Raw genomic sequence first — 19,633 nt, 5'->3', positions numbered from 1 at the left:
AGGATGAATTAAAAAAATAATCTTGCTCCCCAATGAAGGTGTATACATTGTGCATCCTAAATATACAATGATGCTAATAAACTACTTACAATCCACATTTAAAGCTATATGAAACAAAACACGGTGTAATAAAAAGCACAAAAAATCGTAACACGTACAAAAAAAAGTCTAAAAACAAGACTTGGAATGAACATAATATGAATAAAACATCAAACACATTCAAATCACGCACACAATAAAAAATTTTAGAACAAAGGCCACATAATAATAATAATAATAATAATAATAATTTCCTTTGTATTGTCATTCTTTGTAACAATGTACACAGAACGAAATGTCGATACACCTGACCCGTTGTAGCGAGCCGATGCAGCCGCAGCCAACAGAGGGCGCCGCCATTTTTTACCAATGTTATAAGTCTTAGGTATGACTCGGCCGAGGCGCGAACCAGCGACCTCCCAGTCTCAAAGCGGGCGCCCTACCATCTAGGCTACTGAGCTGGTATAACTAAACCAACATGAGCAAATCAAAAGAAAACAAAATACACCCTATATAAAAACACACACAAAAAACTGATAAAGGGAAAAACAAAACAAAAATCCACAAAAAAACATGCGGAATAAAAAGTGAAACGTACAATAAACATAACGTGCACAAAACAGCACACATCCATAACACTCAGAAATAAAACATGCGTAGGTCAAAGCCCACAAAAAATACAAAAAAACAAAACACAGTACACACAATAAATTTACTCAAAAGAAAGAACCAAACACACACACAAATGAAAAAACGTAACAAAAATAAAACCGGCAAAAATACGAAGAGAAACGTGCGAAAAAGAAAAAAATGATAACATAACAGAAAACAAAAAACACTTACACAAAAACACTTAAAACAAAACCCACAATAAACATAACGTGCACAAAACAAACCATGCTTACAAAACACTCAGGCATATCATGCATAGCACCAAACAAAAAGCGGAAGGAAAATTAAAAGTGCAAAACTCAGAACAAAACAATAACAAAACACAGGAAACAAAACACTCGCACACAAAAAAAACTCAAAACACAACGTGCATTGAACAAAGCATACTCACTAAACACTGCGTAGAACAAAACAACAAACAAAAGGGAAAAGCAACGTGCATAACCCCAAACAAAACAATGACAAAACACACAGAAAGCAAAACACACACTTATTAAAAACTCAAAACAAAAAAAGGATAAACATAACATGCACAAAACAAAGCACACACACAAAACATTCAATAAATAAATAAATAAATCTAAGAAAATAGAACGTGCAGTACGTACAACAACCAAAACACAACAAAGCAGAAGAAAGCTGAAGAAAACAAAATGCACATGCCAAAAGTTACTCAAAAGGAAACAAATTAGGCAAAAAACACACACGTTCACTCACACACTCATACACAAATTCTGTTGATCATTTTTAGAAGTACAAAAAAAAAAGGGCCACCGTTAAAAAGTTCTTTATGTGCCCTCATAGTAAAACATCGAGACACATTTGTTCTTTCAAATCACATATGGGTCATCCTACTTCACTGCGGGGCGACCGTGGAAGGCAACTCCCGGGCCACGGGCTCCAGGTGAGCGGCCACTGGCACGATCCTCATGCACACACTCCCTCCCTCTTCTGTGGTGCTGGAGTGTCCATGAAATTTGGCGTGGGCGGGACGCACTGCACGCAGGAACTGCCGCTTAAATGTCTGGCTCAGGACGATGTAAAGAAAAGGGTTTATGCAGCTGTTGGCGTAACCCAAACTGATGGCGATGTTGTAGGCATAGGAGAAAGCCACGCTCGGGTTCTGCACTCCCAAGTGGACCAGCTGCAAGATGTAGTACGGCGCCCAGCAAATGAAAAACGCCAAGCAGATAGCCACTGCCATGCGGGTGACGTTCCGAACCCGCGCCTGCAGACTCCTTTGCGGCAACGGTGCCACGCTGGTGGACACGTGCTGCAGGATCTTGAAGAACACCCTGCAGATGATTGCCAAGGGGATAGCAAAGGCTAGGAAGAACTGGTAGAGCGTGAACCAGTAGGTATTGGTGACAGGGTCGGGTAGCAGCAGGGCGCAGGCGACCAGCCCGTCGGGTAGAGGCATCAGTTTGGCGTACATCCACACGGGAATAATGGTCACCAGCGACAGTGCCCAAACGGCGGCAATAACCAGCGAGGCCACGCAAGGTGTTCGCACGTAGTTGAAACGAATGGGGTAAACTGTAGCTACGTAGCGGTCCAGCGTCATGGCCGTCAGGATGTAGGTGCTCACTATCTGGCTGTTTGAGTCCAGAGCCGTGATGACGGTGCACATGGCGGCACCGAAACGCCAGGTGCCATTGCCCAGAAGCTGGTGGATAAGGAAAGGCATTCCTAAAAGGAACAGGACGTCCACGATGGAGAGGTTGAGGATGAAGACGTCCGGAACGGTCCGCTTGGCTCTGCATTTGGTTTTCTTCAGGATGGTGTAGATGACCACGCCGTTGCCCAGGATGCCGAAGAGGAAGATGAAGCCGAAGATGACCAGCAGGACCGTGCTGCACGGAGGGGGAGTGTCCGCAGCTAGGGGGCGGCGAACATGACAAAATTTGAGTCAGTGGAAAGTTTTTCTCATTAGTAACATATCGGTTATTAACAGTGATGGGAATAATGCCATTATAAATGTTTTCAGTAACGCGTTAATCTAACTCATTTATTTTTCTGCCGTTATCGTCACTTCAAAAGTGGTGCGTTACTTTGGCTGCAGAACGCCAACATCGGCGTGTCTCCACATCTGCTGCTGTTTAAAGCGGCGCATTTTTTCGCTCTCTCCGAGTTGTTTACGTCACGTTCTTTGGGATCATGTCACCATACAAAATAGCGACCACCATATAGTTAGATAGCGATTACGAATACAGTATCTACTACTGTGCTGAAAGAAAAGGCGAATTTGTGGTACGGCTATCGACTCTTGCCGCTCGCAAACAGAATGATCCTATAAGCTATCTCTTGAAATTTGGAGCCGGCTACCCACCAATCGAGAGCCAGTTCCCTCCGGGACTCTATTTTTCTCTTGTTATTGGTCAAAATGCATTTTTTTAGCAAATTTGTTCTGTTGATTTTTAATTTATTGAGTATAAAGAAGGTTGAAATAGTTTTGTATATTATTTTCTCATTTGAAGATCTTTATATATGTTAATTTATGTTTCCTGTGCAAACGTTTAAGTGTTATTTTTGCTTTATTTTTCCCCAATTAAAGTAGTACTTAATAATGGTAACATATGGATTAGACAACAAAAACTACCCGAAGAGTCATCTGGAAGCCATTTAGCTCTTTTTAGAAAGCCAAGCCAAAAAAGCCGGTTCTCTAAAAAGAGTCGGAATTCCCATCTCTACAACGGACCATTCAAATTAGATTTAATGTATTAAACTCACTTAACCTTGTTTACTGCTGATTGTTACCTCATTATATCTATTTTTATTGCACTTCAAGTGTCAGATAAAGCTGTTGCCGGTGAGGTCCAATAAATATTACAAGGTTCTGTCGGTTCTTCTCCATTTAACTGACTCAAATACTGCTCAGGAAATTTCAAATTATTTGACATACAACTTATTTTTAAACGTACTTCCACTGGTAACTAGTTACTATCAATACAGAGTAACTCAGTTACTAACTCAGTTACTTTCTAGAAGAAGTAGTAAGTAACTATAAATAATTGCTCTTTTATTCAGATTCAGATTCAGATCTACTTTATTGTCATTCTAGTACACGTGTATACAGAACGAAATGTCGATGGATCTGACTCCCACAGTTTCCCTCAGTGTCCTTCAGTGTACAGATATAAATAAAGCTGTATTGTGTTATTTACCATAGTGCCGATAGTGCAAGAAGAGACGCTAACCAGATGTGCAGGATGGGCAGTCAGGTTAACAAGTCAGGTACACAGTACCATTATATTGTAAACAATAACACTGTAAGTAATAACACTGTAAGTAACAATAATAACATGCCCAACACTGTTTATTAAAATAACTAAATTCCAGACAACTGAGCGCAACTGGATAAAAGCCAAATGCGCAAATTCAAAGAACAAACTAGACTTTGTTTACTGTGCAAGCTGCAACAGATTTTAGGCCGCAGGCTTAACCATCCGAAAAATAATCTCATTCACGTTAATTTCTTACATTATAAAATATTCAGCAGGAAATGTCTAGTAGAGAAAAGTAACACATTGTGTTGCTATTTACATTTATTTGTGGACGTGACAGCAGTTAAAATGTCAATATTTCTTTCTTTTTTTTTGTTGCCTTGATCCGCTTCAACAACCTGGGATCCACTTGGAAGATGTTTTCTATCACCAACATGTTTGATCCCTTCACTCCCAAAACGTGTCTTTGGCGCTCTTTTTGGGCATTTTCAAAAATGTTTGATAATGAAATATTAAATGGGTTATGTAGAACAAAACCAAAAGGTCAATTCAGTTTTCTATAACATCCACAAGAGTATCATGTAAAGGGAAGTGGTCCAGGTCCCTAATTCATTAAATTATTTCTAAAATTATAATTTGCCAGTCAAAACTTTATAAAGTACAGTACTTTTCTTTTTCAAACAAAAACTTCACCCTGTCATCTAGGTTTGTTCTTGAGTTCTCGAGTAGTTCTTCCTCATTTACCTCATGTTGAGGTTTTGAATTTTTCCTTGCCCTCATGTAGGTTTTAGATCAGGGGATGGTGTAATAAGTCTGTAGTTTGCAGTAATCTGTGCCAGTGTTCCCTCTAAATTGGGCGCGTGCGCAATTGCGCACTGCTCGCACATTCTCAGCGCACGAGAAAATCTAGCCAGCGCACAAAAATGAGGGCTCAAAATTACTAATTAAGAATTGACTTAAGTCAAAGTTACAGTGCATAAAGGTAAAAATACACGGGTTCCCCAGACGTTGTGTCCTAAATGCGGTATTTTGAAGTCAATGTCGAACGAAGTTGAAAAGTAAAGTTAGTAGAGTTTGTGGAGAACCGGCTTCTTCGGCTCGGCTCACTAAAAGGAACCGGTTCTTTCGGGTCCTTAACGGCTCTTCAGGTTGTTTTTGCTTCTTTAATCCCAACATGACCAAATATTATGTAAAACTATGCACAAAATGACTAAAGAGAAGGAGGGAATAGAACAAAAAAGAAAAAAATACCAAAATGAAAAAATAGTGAAAAGCTGGGAAAAAAAAGAAACAAAAGGAAGGAAAAATTTAGAAAAAAGCCAGAAAAAAAGAAAAGAAAGAAATGTAGGAAAAAATTAAATGGAGAACAAGAAGAAAAAAGTAACCGCTCGGAAAAAATAAACACAATGAGACGTTTTTTTGAAGGAATTTAAAAAAAGGTAAAAAAAAAAAAAACACAGAAAAAAGAAGAAAAAGTTTGTGTTGCATTCAAATAATTTCCAATTATATCAAGTGAATCTTGTTGCCAACATTTTACTTCCACTAAAAAATGTGATTAAGTACAGTTCTGTATCTTGCAACCGACTAAATAAGCCCCCAAAAATGTTAATATTATGCGACAAAATATATCAGGAAAAAAAAAGAAATGGATATCTTGTGAAAGAATTGTAAGAACAAACGACCTTTGTAGGCCGTACCACCTTTGCAATAGTACATGAGTCAATTTATTCAAAAGAGAAAAATCATTTTGCATTGCCGGAAACTCAGCAAAATGTAACTTGATGTCAAGTTTTGAACATGTTTGATAATTCATTATCTTGCCACACTTGGGATTATGGTTGCTCACTGTTGTTTCAAGCGTTGCTCACCGACTTTGTGTGAACGCTCAGACCCGTGAAAAATTAGAGGGAACATTGATTGCAGCCTTTTGAGCTCCCTTCCGATAAAGGGCTATACAAATGAACATGACTTGACTTGGTTTTCATCATCACTGCCTCGGCAGAGTGCAAGACAACTGCTAATGCGCCGAACCTTTCTCATTGGACTGACCAAGTTTCCACATCCAATTGCAGAACAGTAAACAAGGGTGTCATTCAAACTGTCCAAACTCCATTGTTTTAGCTCTGGTAACCGAACAGAAACTGTGTGTTGCTAGCTATGGAAACCATTGTCAGTATGAAATCACTGAAGCACGTGTTTGACTCTCCTCCGCATGTCTTCAATTAGCAATCAGCCTGCAGTGTTGTTCTTTGCCAACATGGATAGAAAAGGTCAAAGGCAGATGAGAGTGAGAGTAAGAAGCAGAGGAGCCTGACAAAGAGGAGTCTAAAAAATGTGAGGTGAAGGTAGAGTTGGAAGGGCTCGGAATACGGATGAAATTCAGGCAACGGTTGTTGACCACGAAGATTTTGCAAGTTCAATTCCTAGAGTGTCCTTGGGTAAGACACTGAACCCCTAATGCCTCTGTATAAACAGGTATGCACCTAGCATGGTTGACTCCGCTATCGGTGTGTGTGTGTGTGAATGGGTAAAGTGTGAAGTGCGTTGTAAAGTGTCTAGTCAAGTCATGTTTATTTGTAAAGCCCCTCGTCACGAGGAGTCTCAAAGGGCTGCACAGACCACAGACTATTATTACGTCCCCTGATCTAAAACCTACATGAGGGCAAGGAAAAACTCCACATGAGGAAACGGAGAAACTTTGAGAAGGGACTCCATATGAGATAATCAAATAAAAATAAAAACAATAACAAGTGCCATGGAGGTCCTCAGTCACGGGTTAAAGCGCTATATAAATGCATTCCATTTACATGTAATTCTAAACTGAGATCATGACAGCCGACTGGAGAACCTTACAGAGAGTAATCAACACAGCCCAGAAAATCATCGGCTATTCTCTGCCATGTCTGGGGGACATTGCCAGCTCTCACTACAACAGCAGAGCTGACAACATCATTCACGACTTCTCTCAACCTGGCCACCATCTCTTTGAATAGCTGCCTTTTGGAAGAGTGATAGGTTTATCCCGTCGGATGAGCTGAATGAAGTGGCTAGGGTATAGGGACATCTGGGCTTGCTTACTAAGGCCTCTGCCCCCGCGACCAGACCCCAGGTAATGGGAAGCAAATGGATGGATGGATTGATATTGGACCTCGCAAGGGAGATCTAGTAAAATCCCATATTTTGACCATTATTGTGCACTGTTGTTTGCTTTTTGACTAGTAAATCACTGTCACTATCGGCCAATCGTGTTGTTGGTCCTTGATTTCACCAAGTGTGGATCTGCGTTCGTAACCTAGTAGATGGAATAAAAAGAAAGTGAAGTCTAGTCATGTTTATTTGTAACGCCCTTAATCACAAGGAGTCTCAAAGGGCTGCACAGACCACAGACTATTGCAAACTGCAGACTATTATTACTCTAATCCCTGATCTAAAACCTACATGATGGCAAGGAAAAACTCAAAAACCTAGACATGAGGAAAATGATGAAACCTTGAGATGGGACCGCACTTCATGTGCGAATTTCTTATCTAAAGTTTTAACTCCCTGTTGTCCTTGCAGGTTCAAAATACATTGATGTGTTCTCTCCTTTTTTGTCTACTAAACTTTACACTTATCAAACACTTAACAAGTCCGTAAAAGGGACATTGTGTATAAAATAGCGGCTTCTACTGGTGAAAAAAAAAAACATTGATTTGAATAACAGGCCCCAATACATGAACTATCACAATATGTGCATTTTGTTAAATACTTGTAGGTCGAGAATTTAATTGTCCGCCATCTTATTAATACGAAAAACCCCAAAAAACAAATTGTCGTAGAAAGCTAGGGTAAAAACAAGGAAAAATGGTGTGGTTTAGTCCCTCATGGTCTCCATAGATTGTATTTTTCATTGCGCTTTGTAGCACTAGTTTTTGGATGCACTACAAAATACAGCGACATCTGGTGGTCAGATATTACATAGTGTCCATCTACAACAAAACACTTTCCTACATTGCTATCAGAGTTGGGTAGGGTTACTTTATTTTGATTACTTTCAATTACTTTTGGATTACTCCACTACCAAATATGCTAATAAAAGACAAAATAAACTAAATATGAATAAAATGATGACTCACAACACGTGGTAAGATTTCTCTCCTGGCTTTGATCTCTTTGATCTCCGGCAAAACTAACATAAAATGCGACAGAAACAAAATGTATATAAATCCAAACAGCTTGACAACATCATTTTTGCCGTTCCATGTACTCCCCAAGCCTGCACAAAATGTAATTTTATTCATATTTATTTTTTTATTGTCTTTTATTAGCATGTTTGGTATTGGAGTAATCCAAAAGTAATTGAAAGTAATCAAATTAAAGTAACCCTACCCAACCCTGATTGCTATATCTATATATGTTGAAAATACATACAACATTTCATATTCATATTTTATTGCTTTCGTATTGTTTTTGCTCAATGTTGCTGCTAATGTCGTTGTACTATTTTATTATGCACTTTTAACTTTGGCTAGTCTACAGGCCCTACCTTGTAAATATTTGCCTATCCTAAAATTATTGTCAGAAACAGGATCAGGACCCAAATGCGTGACGTTTCTCACACAAGCCTTTTATTTTATGGGGAGTCATGCACGTTTGGCAACAGTCTGGCGTGGAATGATAAGAAGCCAGAGGCCGATGAGATGGATACCAATTGCCTGAGCTGATATCGGACAGATGGGGTCGATGCCGGACAGGACGGGACAGACAGGATTGATATTAAAAGAAGATATCGAAATCATAAAGGACAATCAAGACGGGAACGAAACTGGAAACGATATTAAACAGGACAAAAACGGGAACAATACCGAACAGGGAATACCAACAGGTAACAGGACCAAGTCAAAACCGATGTCCTGCGGGGCAGAGGTTCGTTGACAGACTGACAAAGGAAGCGTGACAGCACTGAACTTAAATAGACGGAAAGCTAATCGTCAACGAGCTGCAGCTGGCGCCACACGGGCGGGGTCAATTGGGCGCCATGGCAACCGTGACAATTATTTTCTCTTACTTTTCTTTAACTCAGGCTAATTTATTAAATGTTTATCCTGGACAGCCACGTCTATTCTCGTTGTAAACCATGCACACTATGTTGCCATCAACGACACTTAAAGCAATTCTCATTTTAAATGAATGTTTATAGGACTGAGTCGCTTTCATATGTCCAATTGTAGAGAGTAGTTCATCCTGTCATGCACCATTTGGTCATTTGCTTATATTTTGAAAGATGTGCTTTTATTTTGGCACAATGTAACCGGAAGTTTAAAACAATATCTGCAGGGTTGGGTAGGGTTACTTTAACTTGATTACTTTCAATTACTTTTGGATTACTCCTATACCAAATATGCTATTAAAAGACAAAAGAAACTAAATATGAATACAATGATGACTCACAACACGTGGTAAGCTTTCTCTCCTGGCTTTGATCTCTTTGATCTCCGGCAAAAACTAACATAAAATGCGACAGAAACAAAATGAAAATAAATCCAAACAGCTTGCCAACATCATTTTTGCAGTTCCATGTATTCAGTTACTCCCCATGCCTGCACAAAATTGAGTAATTTTATTCATATTTAGTTTCTTTTGTCTTTTATTAGCATATTTGGTATTGGAGTAATCTAAAAGTAATTGAAAGTAATCAAGTTAAAGTAACCCTACCCAACCCTGAATATCTGATATTGTGAAGATGTTATGTGTTATTTTGCTAAGGTTATTTAACGTGTTGATAGTTAAAATAAGATTTCAGTTACAGCACTTGGTAAAAAGTATTTATTATTAGTTTTATTACGTTCTTTTTACTGCGATTGGCTGGCAACCAGTTCAGGGTGTCCCCTGCCCACTGCCCGATGATTGCTGGGATTGGCTCCCGATCAATAATTGTACCCAGTCCCGTCTGTCCCCTTTGTTCAGTCATCTGCGAACCTCAGTGAACACTAGGCTAGCCTTTTTCAACCCTGACTCTCACCTGTCCCGTTTTTTGCTCCCGTCTGTTCCCCGGCTTCGACACGTTTTTTTTTAATCCTGATCACGTTTACTCTCCCGTCCCAGCTTTCGACCTCTTTTTGTCCCTGACCACGTCTTCTCACCTATTCTTGCTTACGACTCGCTTACCACCCACGTTTTTGCTCTCCTGTCCCGGCTACTGACCCGTTTTTCTGTCCCCGACACCAATCCAAATATGAAAGTGACCTGCTTCCCAAGTCCAGCAATAACTGGATCGTGGGCGCAACCCTCTCTCTTTCTTCCAATAAAACTTGTGAGAAACGCAACGCAAGTGGGTCCTGTCTCTGTACTGGTCTTGACACCCGTAGTACATCTGCGACTTTTCACTGCAATACTTGGTGGTTACTACTATATCGTCAACACGTAGATCCGCATGCTAAGAAATGAAAAAATACAAACTCGCCAAATAAATCAAAGTTTGACGAAAAAAGGTGAATTTCTCCAACAGGCGAGGAATTTTCAAGCCTTTAAAATTATTTTTGTAAGAGAAATTATTTAGGATTTAGCACAAAAGGAAAAGAGCAGATTTTCAGCCATTAATAACCAATTCCTACCTGAAATACTAGATTAATTCGAGGAAGCGCTGCATTTTATCATGTTCAAGTTTTTCAACTCCAGACCTCTGGTCTATTGATACCGTGTCCTTGCAGTTTTCAAATGGGATGAAGATTCAAAACATGTTTGTTTGTTTTTAGAGTGAGAAATGTTCTGAATTTAAAAAAGCAAAGAATTCGGAAATTGAAAAGCTGAATAGCTGAATGATGTCCGGGAAGAGTTGTTTGACTGTCCTTATCGAGGGTCAGGTGTACCTGGTCACTTTTACCCTATATTATAAGATCTCATCTCATTAGCTGCACCGCTTATCCTCAGTAGGGTCGCTGGGGTGCTGGAGCTCATCCCAGCAATCATCGGGCAGTGGGCAGGGGACACCCTGAACTGGTTGCCAGCCAGTCGCATATATTATAAGATCCTTACATCAAATGTTTCATCACAAATATATTCGGGAATTAAGCCGATTCTCGTGTATCGTGCAGATATCTTTGTTGTTAAACATGCTTTGCTTTTAAGAGACAAATTGATGATGTCTTTGCTGTTTCTATAGACATGCCAATTGTGTCTTTTGACGCGTTCAATGTTCAGTCTTGCAGCACGGCGGCTGGGTGGTTGGCATGCAGCTCTGCGATGTGAAGGTTCAGGCTTCAAGTCCAGCTATCGCAGCCTCCCCGTGTGGAGTTTGCATGCGTGGGTTTCCTCCTATATTGCCAAAAACATGCATGTCTAATTAGCCAGTCCAAATTGTCCCTAGGAGCGAGTCTGTCTGTCTCTGTGGCCCTGCGATAGGCTGGCACCCATTCCAGGGTGTCCCCCGCCCACTGCCTGAAGATAGCTGGGATGGGCTCCAGCACCCCCGCGACCCAACTGAGGATAAGCGGTGCAGATAATGGATGGATGGATGGATGGATGAATGTTCAGTCTTGTCAATTTCATGACACAATTGTCCCAGATTCATTTGTCGAGTAGAATTAATATAGTTCTATGTGAATTTTCTTAAAAAATAAATTTCCTTCGCTTAGTTAACTGCATCACATTGGATTTGGCGTACCCTTGTGGACATTCTGTGTAAATTCCTTGCACATATTATTTGCCGACTAGTTCATTAAAACATGACTGTAAAAAATTGATAAAATTGTTTTTCAGTTTACTTGGAAAATTTCGTATTCTTGTCTAGATTCATGCTTTTTGCACGGGCATCAAAATTGCGGCCTGCGGGCCGGATTAGGCCTGCCAAGGGGTTTTAATCCGGCCCGTGAGAATACGCTGAGAGAAGCACAAGAGGAAAAATGACTTGCAGTTTGAAATATGTCCACTGGATGCTGCCAAAGACGGCCACCACACACAAAGCAACTGGAGCTGTGTTTCTTTCTCACACACCTTTCTTGTCTAGCTCTTTCTCTCTCCCTCCATTCCTCTCTTTCTCTCCCTTACTTATGGTCTCTCTATGTCCTCTCTCTTTCCTTTTTTCTTTCTCTCTCCCTTTCTCCTCTTTTTCTTTCTCTCTTTCTCTTTCTTTCTCTCTTGCAAAGAAACTAAATGTATTCCACATTTTATAGTTTTCTAACAATTAAAAACATGGAAAAGTAAACATTACAGAAATATTGGCCCCCATTTGAGTTAATAATTTGTACAACCTCCTTTTGCTACAACCACAGCCACAAGTATTTTGGGGTACGTCTCTGTAGGTTTTGCACTTTTTGAAAGAGAAATATTTGCCCATTCTGCCTTACAATACAGCTTATATTCCTTAAGGTCCGGTGGTGATCATTTATGCAGAACATTTTTCCAATCTTTCGAAAAATGCTCAATAGGATTGAGGTCTGGACTTTAGCTTTGCCATTCTAACACCTTTCTATTGTTAGTCTTAAACCATTCCATTGTAGATTTTGCTTTAGTTTAGGGTCATTGTCCTATAGGTAGGTGAACCTTTGCTTCATTCTTGGGTATCTTGCAGAGTCCAACAGATTTTCTGCCAGAATCGCCCTGTATTTTGCTCCATCCATCTTCTTATCAACGATCTTCCAAGCCCCTGCTGAAGAAAAGCAACCCCAGAGCATGATGCTGCCACCACCATGTATGACAGTGATGATGGTGTTTTGGGGGTGATGTGCAGTGTTACCATGTTGCTTTTTGTGAACAAAATGGGCCTTTTACAGGTATTCCATCTGAAAGGGCTTTCTTCCTGCTCCTCTTCCATAAAGGGCAGATTTATACAGAATTCGACTAATAGTTGTCTTATGCACAGATTGTCCCACCTGAGCTGTGTATGCCTGCAGGTCATCCAATGTAATCATTGTCCTCCTGGTTATCTCTCTGAAGGATTAAAGGGACGAGCATGTCTTGGTAGGTGTTTAGTGGTTTCATGCTCTATTTTGATTTTATTGCCCGCACAGTGCTCCGGGAGATGTGTAAATGTTACGAAATATTATTGTATCCCATTCCTGCTTTGACCTTTCGAGCCTATCACAGAGCAGGTGCACTCTGTTTGTCATTGTTAATCATTTCGGTTGACATTAGATCATTCAGAAGTCATCAGCAAACTTCTGGAGTCAGTCGCTTGAGCCGAGAGAACGGGAGGCAATATTTTTACAACAGTTTTCGGTTATAAATATTATATCAAATAATGAAGCAATTTTGCTCCATGGGGTGTTGAGTCATATACAATATTTTCATTTTTTTGGTTTTAAGTTGGAATCAGGAAATGTGGCAATAGAAAAAAACGTTGTTACTGTTATTTTTGGGGTTAATAATTACTGATTACTATTACTAATAGGTAATACAGTAATCCCTTGTTGAAGTCCTGCTGTAGTCAGATCCTGGGAAGTAGAAACCTATTTATTCATGAAAAACTAGTATACATTGAAACCAAAGGACAAACCCAATTTACAGGCTCAAGCATTTGTTTAACAAATAGGGCTTCGGAAGTGTCACTGTTGCCACAGTGCCCAACTGGCCCCGCCCGTGTGGCGCCAGCTGCACCTAGTTGACAGATTGGCTCCCTGTCAGTATTTGATCTGCATTTATATACAGCGCTTTTCAAGTCAAGACTTCTCAAAGCGCTTTACAATGTGCTCCACATTTCCCAATAGCGGCCTTGCAGCCATCTAAGGCGCTAACCTGCTTATTGGGGGTATTAGGGGTTCAGTGTCTTACCCAAGGACACTTCGACATGTAACACGGGCGAGCCGGGATTCGAACTGGGATCCCTTGATCCCAAGACGAGCGCTCTACCTCCTGAGCTACTGCCGCCCCAAACTCTATTTAAACTCTATTCTGTCAGTCCCGTTTTGTTGGTCCGTCTGCGAATCTCGGTTTTATACGGCAAGCCCTTTTTAGCCTGTCCCGTTTTTTGCTCCTATTTGTCTCCCTCTACGATCTGTTTTGATCTCGACCAAAACTACTCTGCCGTCCCGAATTACGACCTGTTTTGATTTCGACCACGTCTGTTCTCCCACCCCGAATAACTATCCGTTTTTGATCTCGACCACGTCTACTCTCCTCTCCTGGCTTTCGACTCGTTGCTGATCTCAACCACGTTTTTTGCTCTCCTGTCCTGGCTACTGACCTGTTTTTTTCCGCTCCCGACACCGCCATCGCTCGCCACTGAAGTGCCACTTCCACGTTCAGAGCGACCTGCTCCCCGTGACCAGTGATCACCAGATCGTTTGTACAATCCTTCCCCTTCTTCCCAATAAAACTGTGAGAAACGTTACGCGAGTGGGTCCAGCCTCCATTCTGGTCTTGACAGGAAGGGTGATGGGAATCCTTGAAAATGCTTGAATTTTAATTCAGCATTTTAAAGGATTGAAAAGAGCTTGAATTTTGGGCAAAGTGCTTGTAAATGCTTGAAAATGTTGCCGTATTTTTCAAAGTCTGCTTTTCGTTGTAAATATATTAAATGTTGAAACAATTTGGCTCCATGCGTTGTTGAGTCTATTTATAGTTTTTCAGTTTTAAGTTGGAAGCCAAAAATGTGTGATTATAACAAAACAAAGCAGATATTCTGTGAACCTGATTACAGCTATCCATTGACGTATTTAGCTCTTTTTTTTCCCTATTTTTCTCTATTTTCAATTTTATTGTTCCCACTGCCAGGTTACTGGCAGCACTAATAATCGGGCTCGCCATCGGTTGTCGACCGCCCACTTCCCGGAGTAGTTTCCCGTATTTATCGCCTAAAAAAATGTAATCAAAACCTTTGTCCTGCACATAGTGGCTTTCCTTTATCCGTCATTTTGAAGGATTGTTTTATTATTGCTGAATTAGTTGCTGTCATCTTGGAAGGCGGAGAAAGTATATTGAAGGGTGGAAACGTTTAATTTTGTATTTCATTGAGCACACATTGTCTCTGGAGTGTCAAATAACATTACAGTTTTATTTGTCATTATCTAGCTTCGTTGTCATTTGATTTTCTTTGCAATTACTTCCCACATGACATAGGCGAAATGTGTCCCCTGTTACAGTGCATAGCAGTAACAGGAAGGCAGTCATTTTATGCTTAAGTTAGCCATTACTACCAATGTAATGAAAAAGAAGCTGGTAGACAATGTTTACAGCGAAATACTTTTAACATGTTTACTGACCAAATGATCAAAATTACAAAAAATATTGGTTCCCACCTTATAAGCGTAACAGGGTAGACACGTGTTATGCGTTTCCTCATCAGTAAAATAAAACATTGAAAAGAGGTTGATTAAAAAGTAGTATTCACTCTTCTTTTCCTTGATTTGTTTTCCCTCCAAAAGATAGGCATGTGACTAAAATGATAGCCGGCAGATGCTATCTGTTAAACTCTTATCAGAGTAACAGGAGGGGACAGTTCCCACTGGAACACAACATATTTTAGAGATTCCATAGCTGTCAAATTTTACGTTTTTGCCGTACAAAGTACATTTATTATGCATTTTAAGACGTGTACGACGTACAAGAAAATCTGTACGGAGAAACGCAAATTTGTCAATGATGGGTACCATCCGGTATACACCGACTATCACGAAACGATCAATCAAGTCTAACAAGTTTGCCGCGGTAGCCTCTATCTCGGTATCGTTTTTTTCGTTGCAAACGAAGCGAGCGGTTTGATGCTACTGTGCGCATGTGTCTGCCGCCTGGGGATTTCCCATCATGCATCATTCCGTGGTGGTTGTGTAGTGAAAGGAAGTCCGTCTCTTTTTAGAGAACCGGCTTTTTTGGCTCAACTCATTAAAGAGAGCCGGCTCTCAAACGGCTCACTTGCTTTGATGCATTATATTATTATTATGTTGTATAAAGAAGTTAAGAAAAAAAGGAAGTATAGAAGGAGAAAATGAAAAAAGACAGGTTTGTGGTTATCCCTTTAATCAGTATATTACCAACCAAAATTTAATGCAGAAAATGAATTCATAATTTGAATAAGAAAATGTATTATTCTACTTAATTATATTTGCATGTCTTTGTGTTACAATATATGTTACAATATATATGATATAACGAAACACATGTACAATATAACGTGTTACACTACATAAATAAACATGTTTGGAAAAAAAAAATATGGTGTAAGATTATTTTGTAGGGGAAATTATGACAGTTTGTAAGGGCAAGGGGCCGTGAAGGTTGACAGGTATGAGATTTTAAACATGAAAAATGCATGAAAACCTAAAATTGACATTTGGTGAGGAATATTATCATTTAGGCAATAAAGAAACTATAAAAACCATGAATTTAATCGATTTTTCTCACTTATATTTAGAACAGAAATTAAATATGACTAGGGTCATAGTATTTTAGTGTACTTTTACCTCAATCAGGGTAATTTATTTGAAATTGATTCATCCTGCATACACATTGGTGAGTAGTAGTAGTGTGTGTGGTAGAAGGCAGTTCAGAAAGTCTTATAAAAAAAAAAGTATAAGCCCATTTCAACACAAAAAATACCATTTTACCTCACTGGACTCAAATGGCACCAAATAACAGTAATGACCCAGATTAAAGAATGACCAATGATGCTAATAAAACAAAGCAGACAGGAGAGGGTACAGTTCCAAGTGTGCCATTGGCAGTGGTCCTGTCATGATTACTGATGCGAGGCACCTGTGCCCACTCCTTTGGCCCCAACTGCCTCGCACTCTGATTGGCTCCCTGTCACTATTTAAACCCTCGTCTATCTGTCACCTGTTGTCAGTCCGTCTGTGAACCTCAGTTTACTCTAGGTAAGCTTTTCGACCCTGACTCATTCCTGTTTTGGCTCCTGTCTGTTTCCCGGCTTCGACCCGTTTTTCATCTTGACCACGTCTACTCTCCTCTCCTGGCTTTCGACTCATTGCTGATCTCGACCACGTTTTTTGCTCTCCTGTCCCGGCTACTGACCTGTTTTTTTCCATCGCTCGCCACGGAAGTACCACCTCCGCGCTCAGAGCGACCTGCTCCCCGCGATCACTAGATCCTGTGTGCAATCCTTTCCCTTCTTCCCAATAAAACTGAGAGAAACGTACGCAAGTGGGTCCTGCCTCCGTTCTATTCCTAACAGGTCCTATCTCATCACCCAAGACAGTCACTTGAAAACTGACAACAAGTATTTGTTCAATTCTTTTAAAGTAGGGCTCACAAAATGGACACAAGAACGAGGGAAAAACTTACCAAATAAAACAAACAAAACTCCGCTTCGATGAGTTCTGCAAATGAGATGATAATGATGAGATGTTTCTACCTATAGTGGGGACAATGATGCAGCTGTAGAAAACCAAAAGCATGTTTGTGTTTTAATGGGAATTTGATCCGAAAGGCAGAAAAAAATAACACTTGAAAAATGATATCATTTTGGTTGCTCACTCACCTGATGTTGCATTGGTGGATCCTAGAGAGAAATTGGATGTATTGATGAAATCCATCGCAAGTTCAGAAAGGGGAGTTCTCTTTTGAGTTGATCCAAGAGCTTAGTTGCAACTGCTGTGAGCGTTTTAGGAATGGGGATACTGGGTCTTCTCACATCAGGCTATCTTTGCTCTCTCTCTCACTCTCTCCCTCTCCTACTCTCTCTCACTCACTCGCCTTTTCAACATAAACTTGTCATCGTTAGTGCAGGTGTAGCACGAATGAGAGAAGAGAAATGCCTTTTGCAATAATTATCTATTTTTCAAAAGTGCACAAACAAATCTAAATGTCTATTAAGGAGAAAAATAATGTATATAGTTGTAGTCTGTTACGTTACCACTAAGAGACGCTGCTGACGCTTCTATTCACGTCTAATTTAAAACCCAGGTCATGTTTTTAATCAACAAAGGGTTAATTAATAGAAAGGCCTCTTTGTTATTAAAATAATAATTATATTAATCAAAATGTTGCTACAATTTGATGTTTTATAACATTTTTAAACTGTTTTCAAGTTTCACTTTATTTTCTAGGAAGGAAAAAAAACAAAAAAGATTCCTTTATAAAGTGCAAAAATTACCATCCAGTGGAAGTCAAGTCATGTTCATTTGTATAGCCCTTATCACAAGGAGTCTCAAAGGGCTGCACAGACCACATATTATTGCAAACTACAGACTATTATTACACCATCCCTTGATCTAAAACCTACATGAGGGCAAGGAAAAACTCAAAAACCTCAACATGAGGAAAATGAAGAAACTTTGAGAAGGGGCCGCACATGAGGTAGTTTTCAGTGCTTGGCGTTCAGCGGCACGGCCTCGCAGCTCTCCTTAAGCAGCTGCACCATTTTCATTTGACTCGCAGGGTCCCATAAAAAGGTGCAGCAGTGCCGTTAAAACAGCTTCAAATTGCTTCCCCTTTTCACAGAGTTCGTTTACAATTAGGTTTTTGTAGCACGTTCGGGCTGGCAGTGCCTCTTGAAATTACTTTTTTTTTTAAAACAGTTTCTTGGCAAATTAGGATTCGTTTCGGATTTGGGTGAAAAAACTACCCGAATTTTCTCTCCGTTTTCTTTATTTCCACGTGGTGTAAATGGGGTGGGCTTATATTCTCACAGAAAGCCAAAGGCAAGGTGGCCAAATGATTTTATAGTGCTTTCAACATTACTGGCGAGCCACATGTTATTGATTTTATGACCGAGGCCGAGGGCCAATAAAAATTTGACCACGGGCCGAAAATGGCCCCCGGGCCGGACTTTGGACATGCCTGGTGTGCAGTTACTCGGCTGATCAGTGCGCATCATGCTTTTTTATATAGATAAAATCTGGCAATTCTCTGCAGCACACTAAAGCAAGTCTCATTGCACACTAAAGTGCCCTGGCACACTAGTTGAAACACACTGGTATAGACCATGGGGTTCAAACTATGACCCTGGGGGCATATTTTGCCCCAAATAATTATCCAGAGGCCTCCAGCATTCCCTAAAATGGTATCGGCTTCTTGCAAGAAGACAAACTGATACATGAACTATGCATTAACTTTGCAAGAACTTTTCAGCATCCGATATTTCTTGTGATGTAATCACAAGATTCCAGTCACCATGGTGATCGCGTTTCTGCAGATGTGCACGAAACATCATCCCTGTCTGACAAGACGGTGACGATGACACCTTTTTTTGAAATGAGTCAGATCTGTTTAGGAGTTAGCTGCTAATTAATATTTGTCCATACGTCTCGACTCTCACCACACTGCTTCACGATGCCCACTTGCCATATGGGGCGGCCTACACACACTCATTCGCCGGAAAAAATAAGCAACACTAGGAAGTTGGGTTTCCTTGATGTGTGGACGAAGATCAAAGTCACTCCTGCCTTCTAATGGTATTTTATCACACTGAAATCATTGCCAGAGGCTTGATGTATTTTTATGCTTTGGTACACGGGTAAAATGCTTCTGAAAACATATTTACATCTTTTGGCATTGAATGACTTTATATTTTTGGTTCTGCTGCAGTAGAGCGAGCAGGGCAATGTCCTCTGGATTGGGCAGAGAGCAGCCAATTATTATCTGGGCTGTGTTGATGACCCTCCGCTTTTTGTATTCTACTGTGCATCCAGCATACCAAAGGTCGCAATGAGATACATTTGATGTTTGTTTTTTTCCCAATTTCCCTTATAAAAGTCAGCCGCACAAAAGGGCAGTGTTGGGTACGTTACTCAAAAAGACTAATTTAGTTACAGTTACAAGTCACTTCT

General features: G+C 40.2%; 1 protein-coding gene across 1 annotated transcript; it reads right to left on the bottom strand.

Annotated features, from left to right (window-relative positions):
* Positions 1–1,102: 1,102 nt before the first annotated feature.
* Positions 1,103–17,463, bottom strand: mchr1a (melanin-concentrating hormone receptor 1a). Its single transcript, XM_088343049.1, has 2 exons — positions 17,344–17,463; positions 1,103–2,589 (listed from the first exon to the last, which is right to left on the bottom strand). The coding sequence occupies exons 1-2, from the start codon at positions 17,396–17,398 to the stop codon at positions 1,568–1,570; spliced, it is 1,077 nt and encodes a 358-aa protein (XP_088199175.1). The 5' UTR covers positions 17,399–17,463; the 3' UTR covers positions 1,103–1,567.
* Between the last annotated feature and the right edge of the window lie 2,170 nt (positions 17,464–19,633).

This window comes from Urocampus carinirostris, chromosome 8 (assembly GCF_059441175.1).
Source record: "Urocampus carinirostris isolate Australia breed hairy pipefish chromosome 8, RoL_Ucar_1.0, whole genome shotgun sequence".
Classification (NCBI taxonomy): domain Eukaryota; kingdom Metazoa; phylum Chordata; class Actinopteri; order Syngnathiformes; family Syngnathidae; genus Urocampus; species Urocampus carinirostris.
This window is presented reverse-complemented; position numbering and strand designations above follow the sequence as displayed.

What these genes read in the sequence shown, in the direction of transcription:
- mchr1a (XM_088343049.1), bottom strand. Translation starts at nt 17,398, where the DNA reads ATGGATTTCATCAATACATCCAATTTCTCTCTAGGATCCACCAATGCA. An exon ending in ATCCACCAATGCAACATCAG is followed by an intron (nt 2,590 to 17,343) that starts GTGAGTGAGCAA and finishes GCCGCCCCCTAG; the next exon opens with CTGCGGACACTCCCCCTCCG.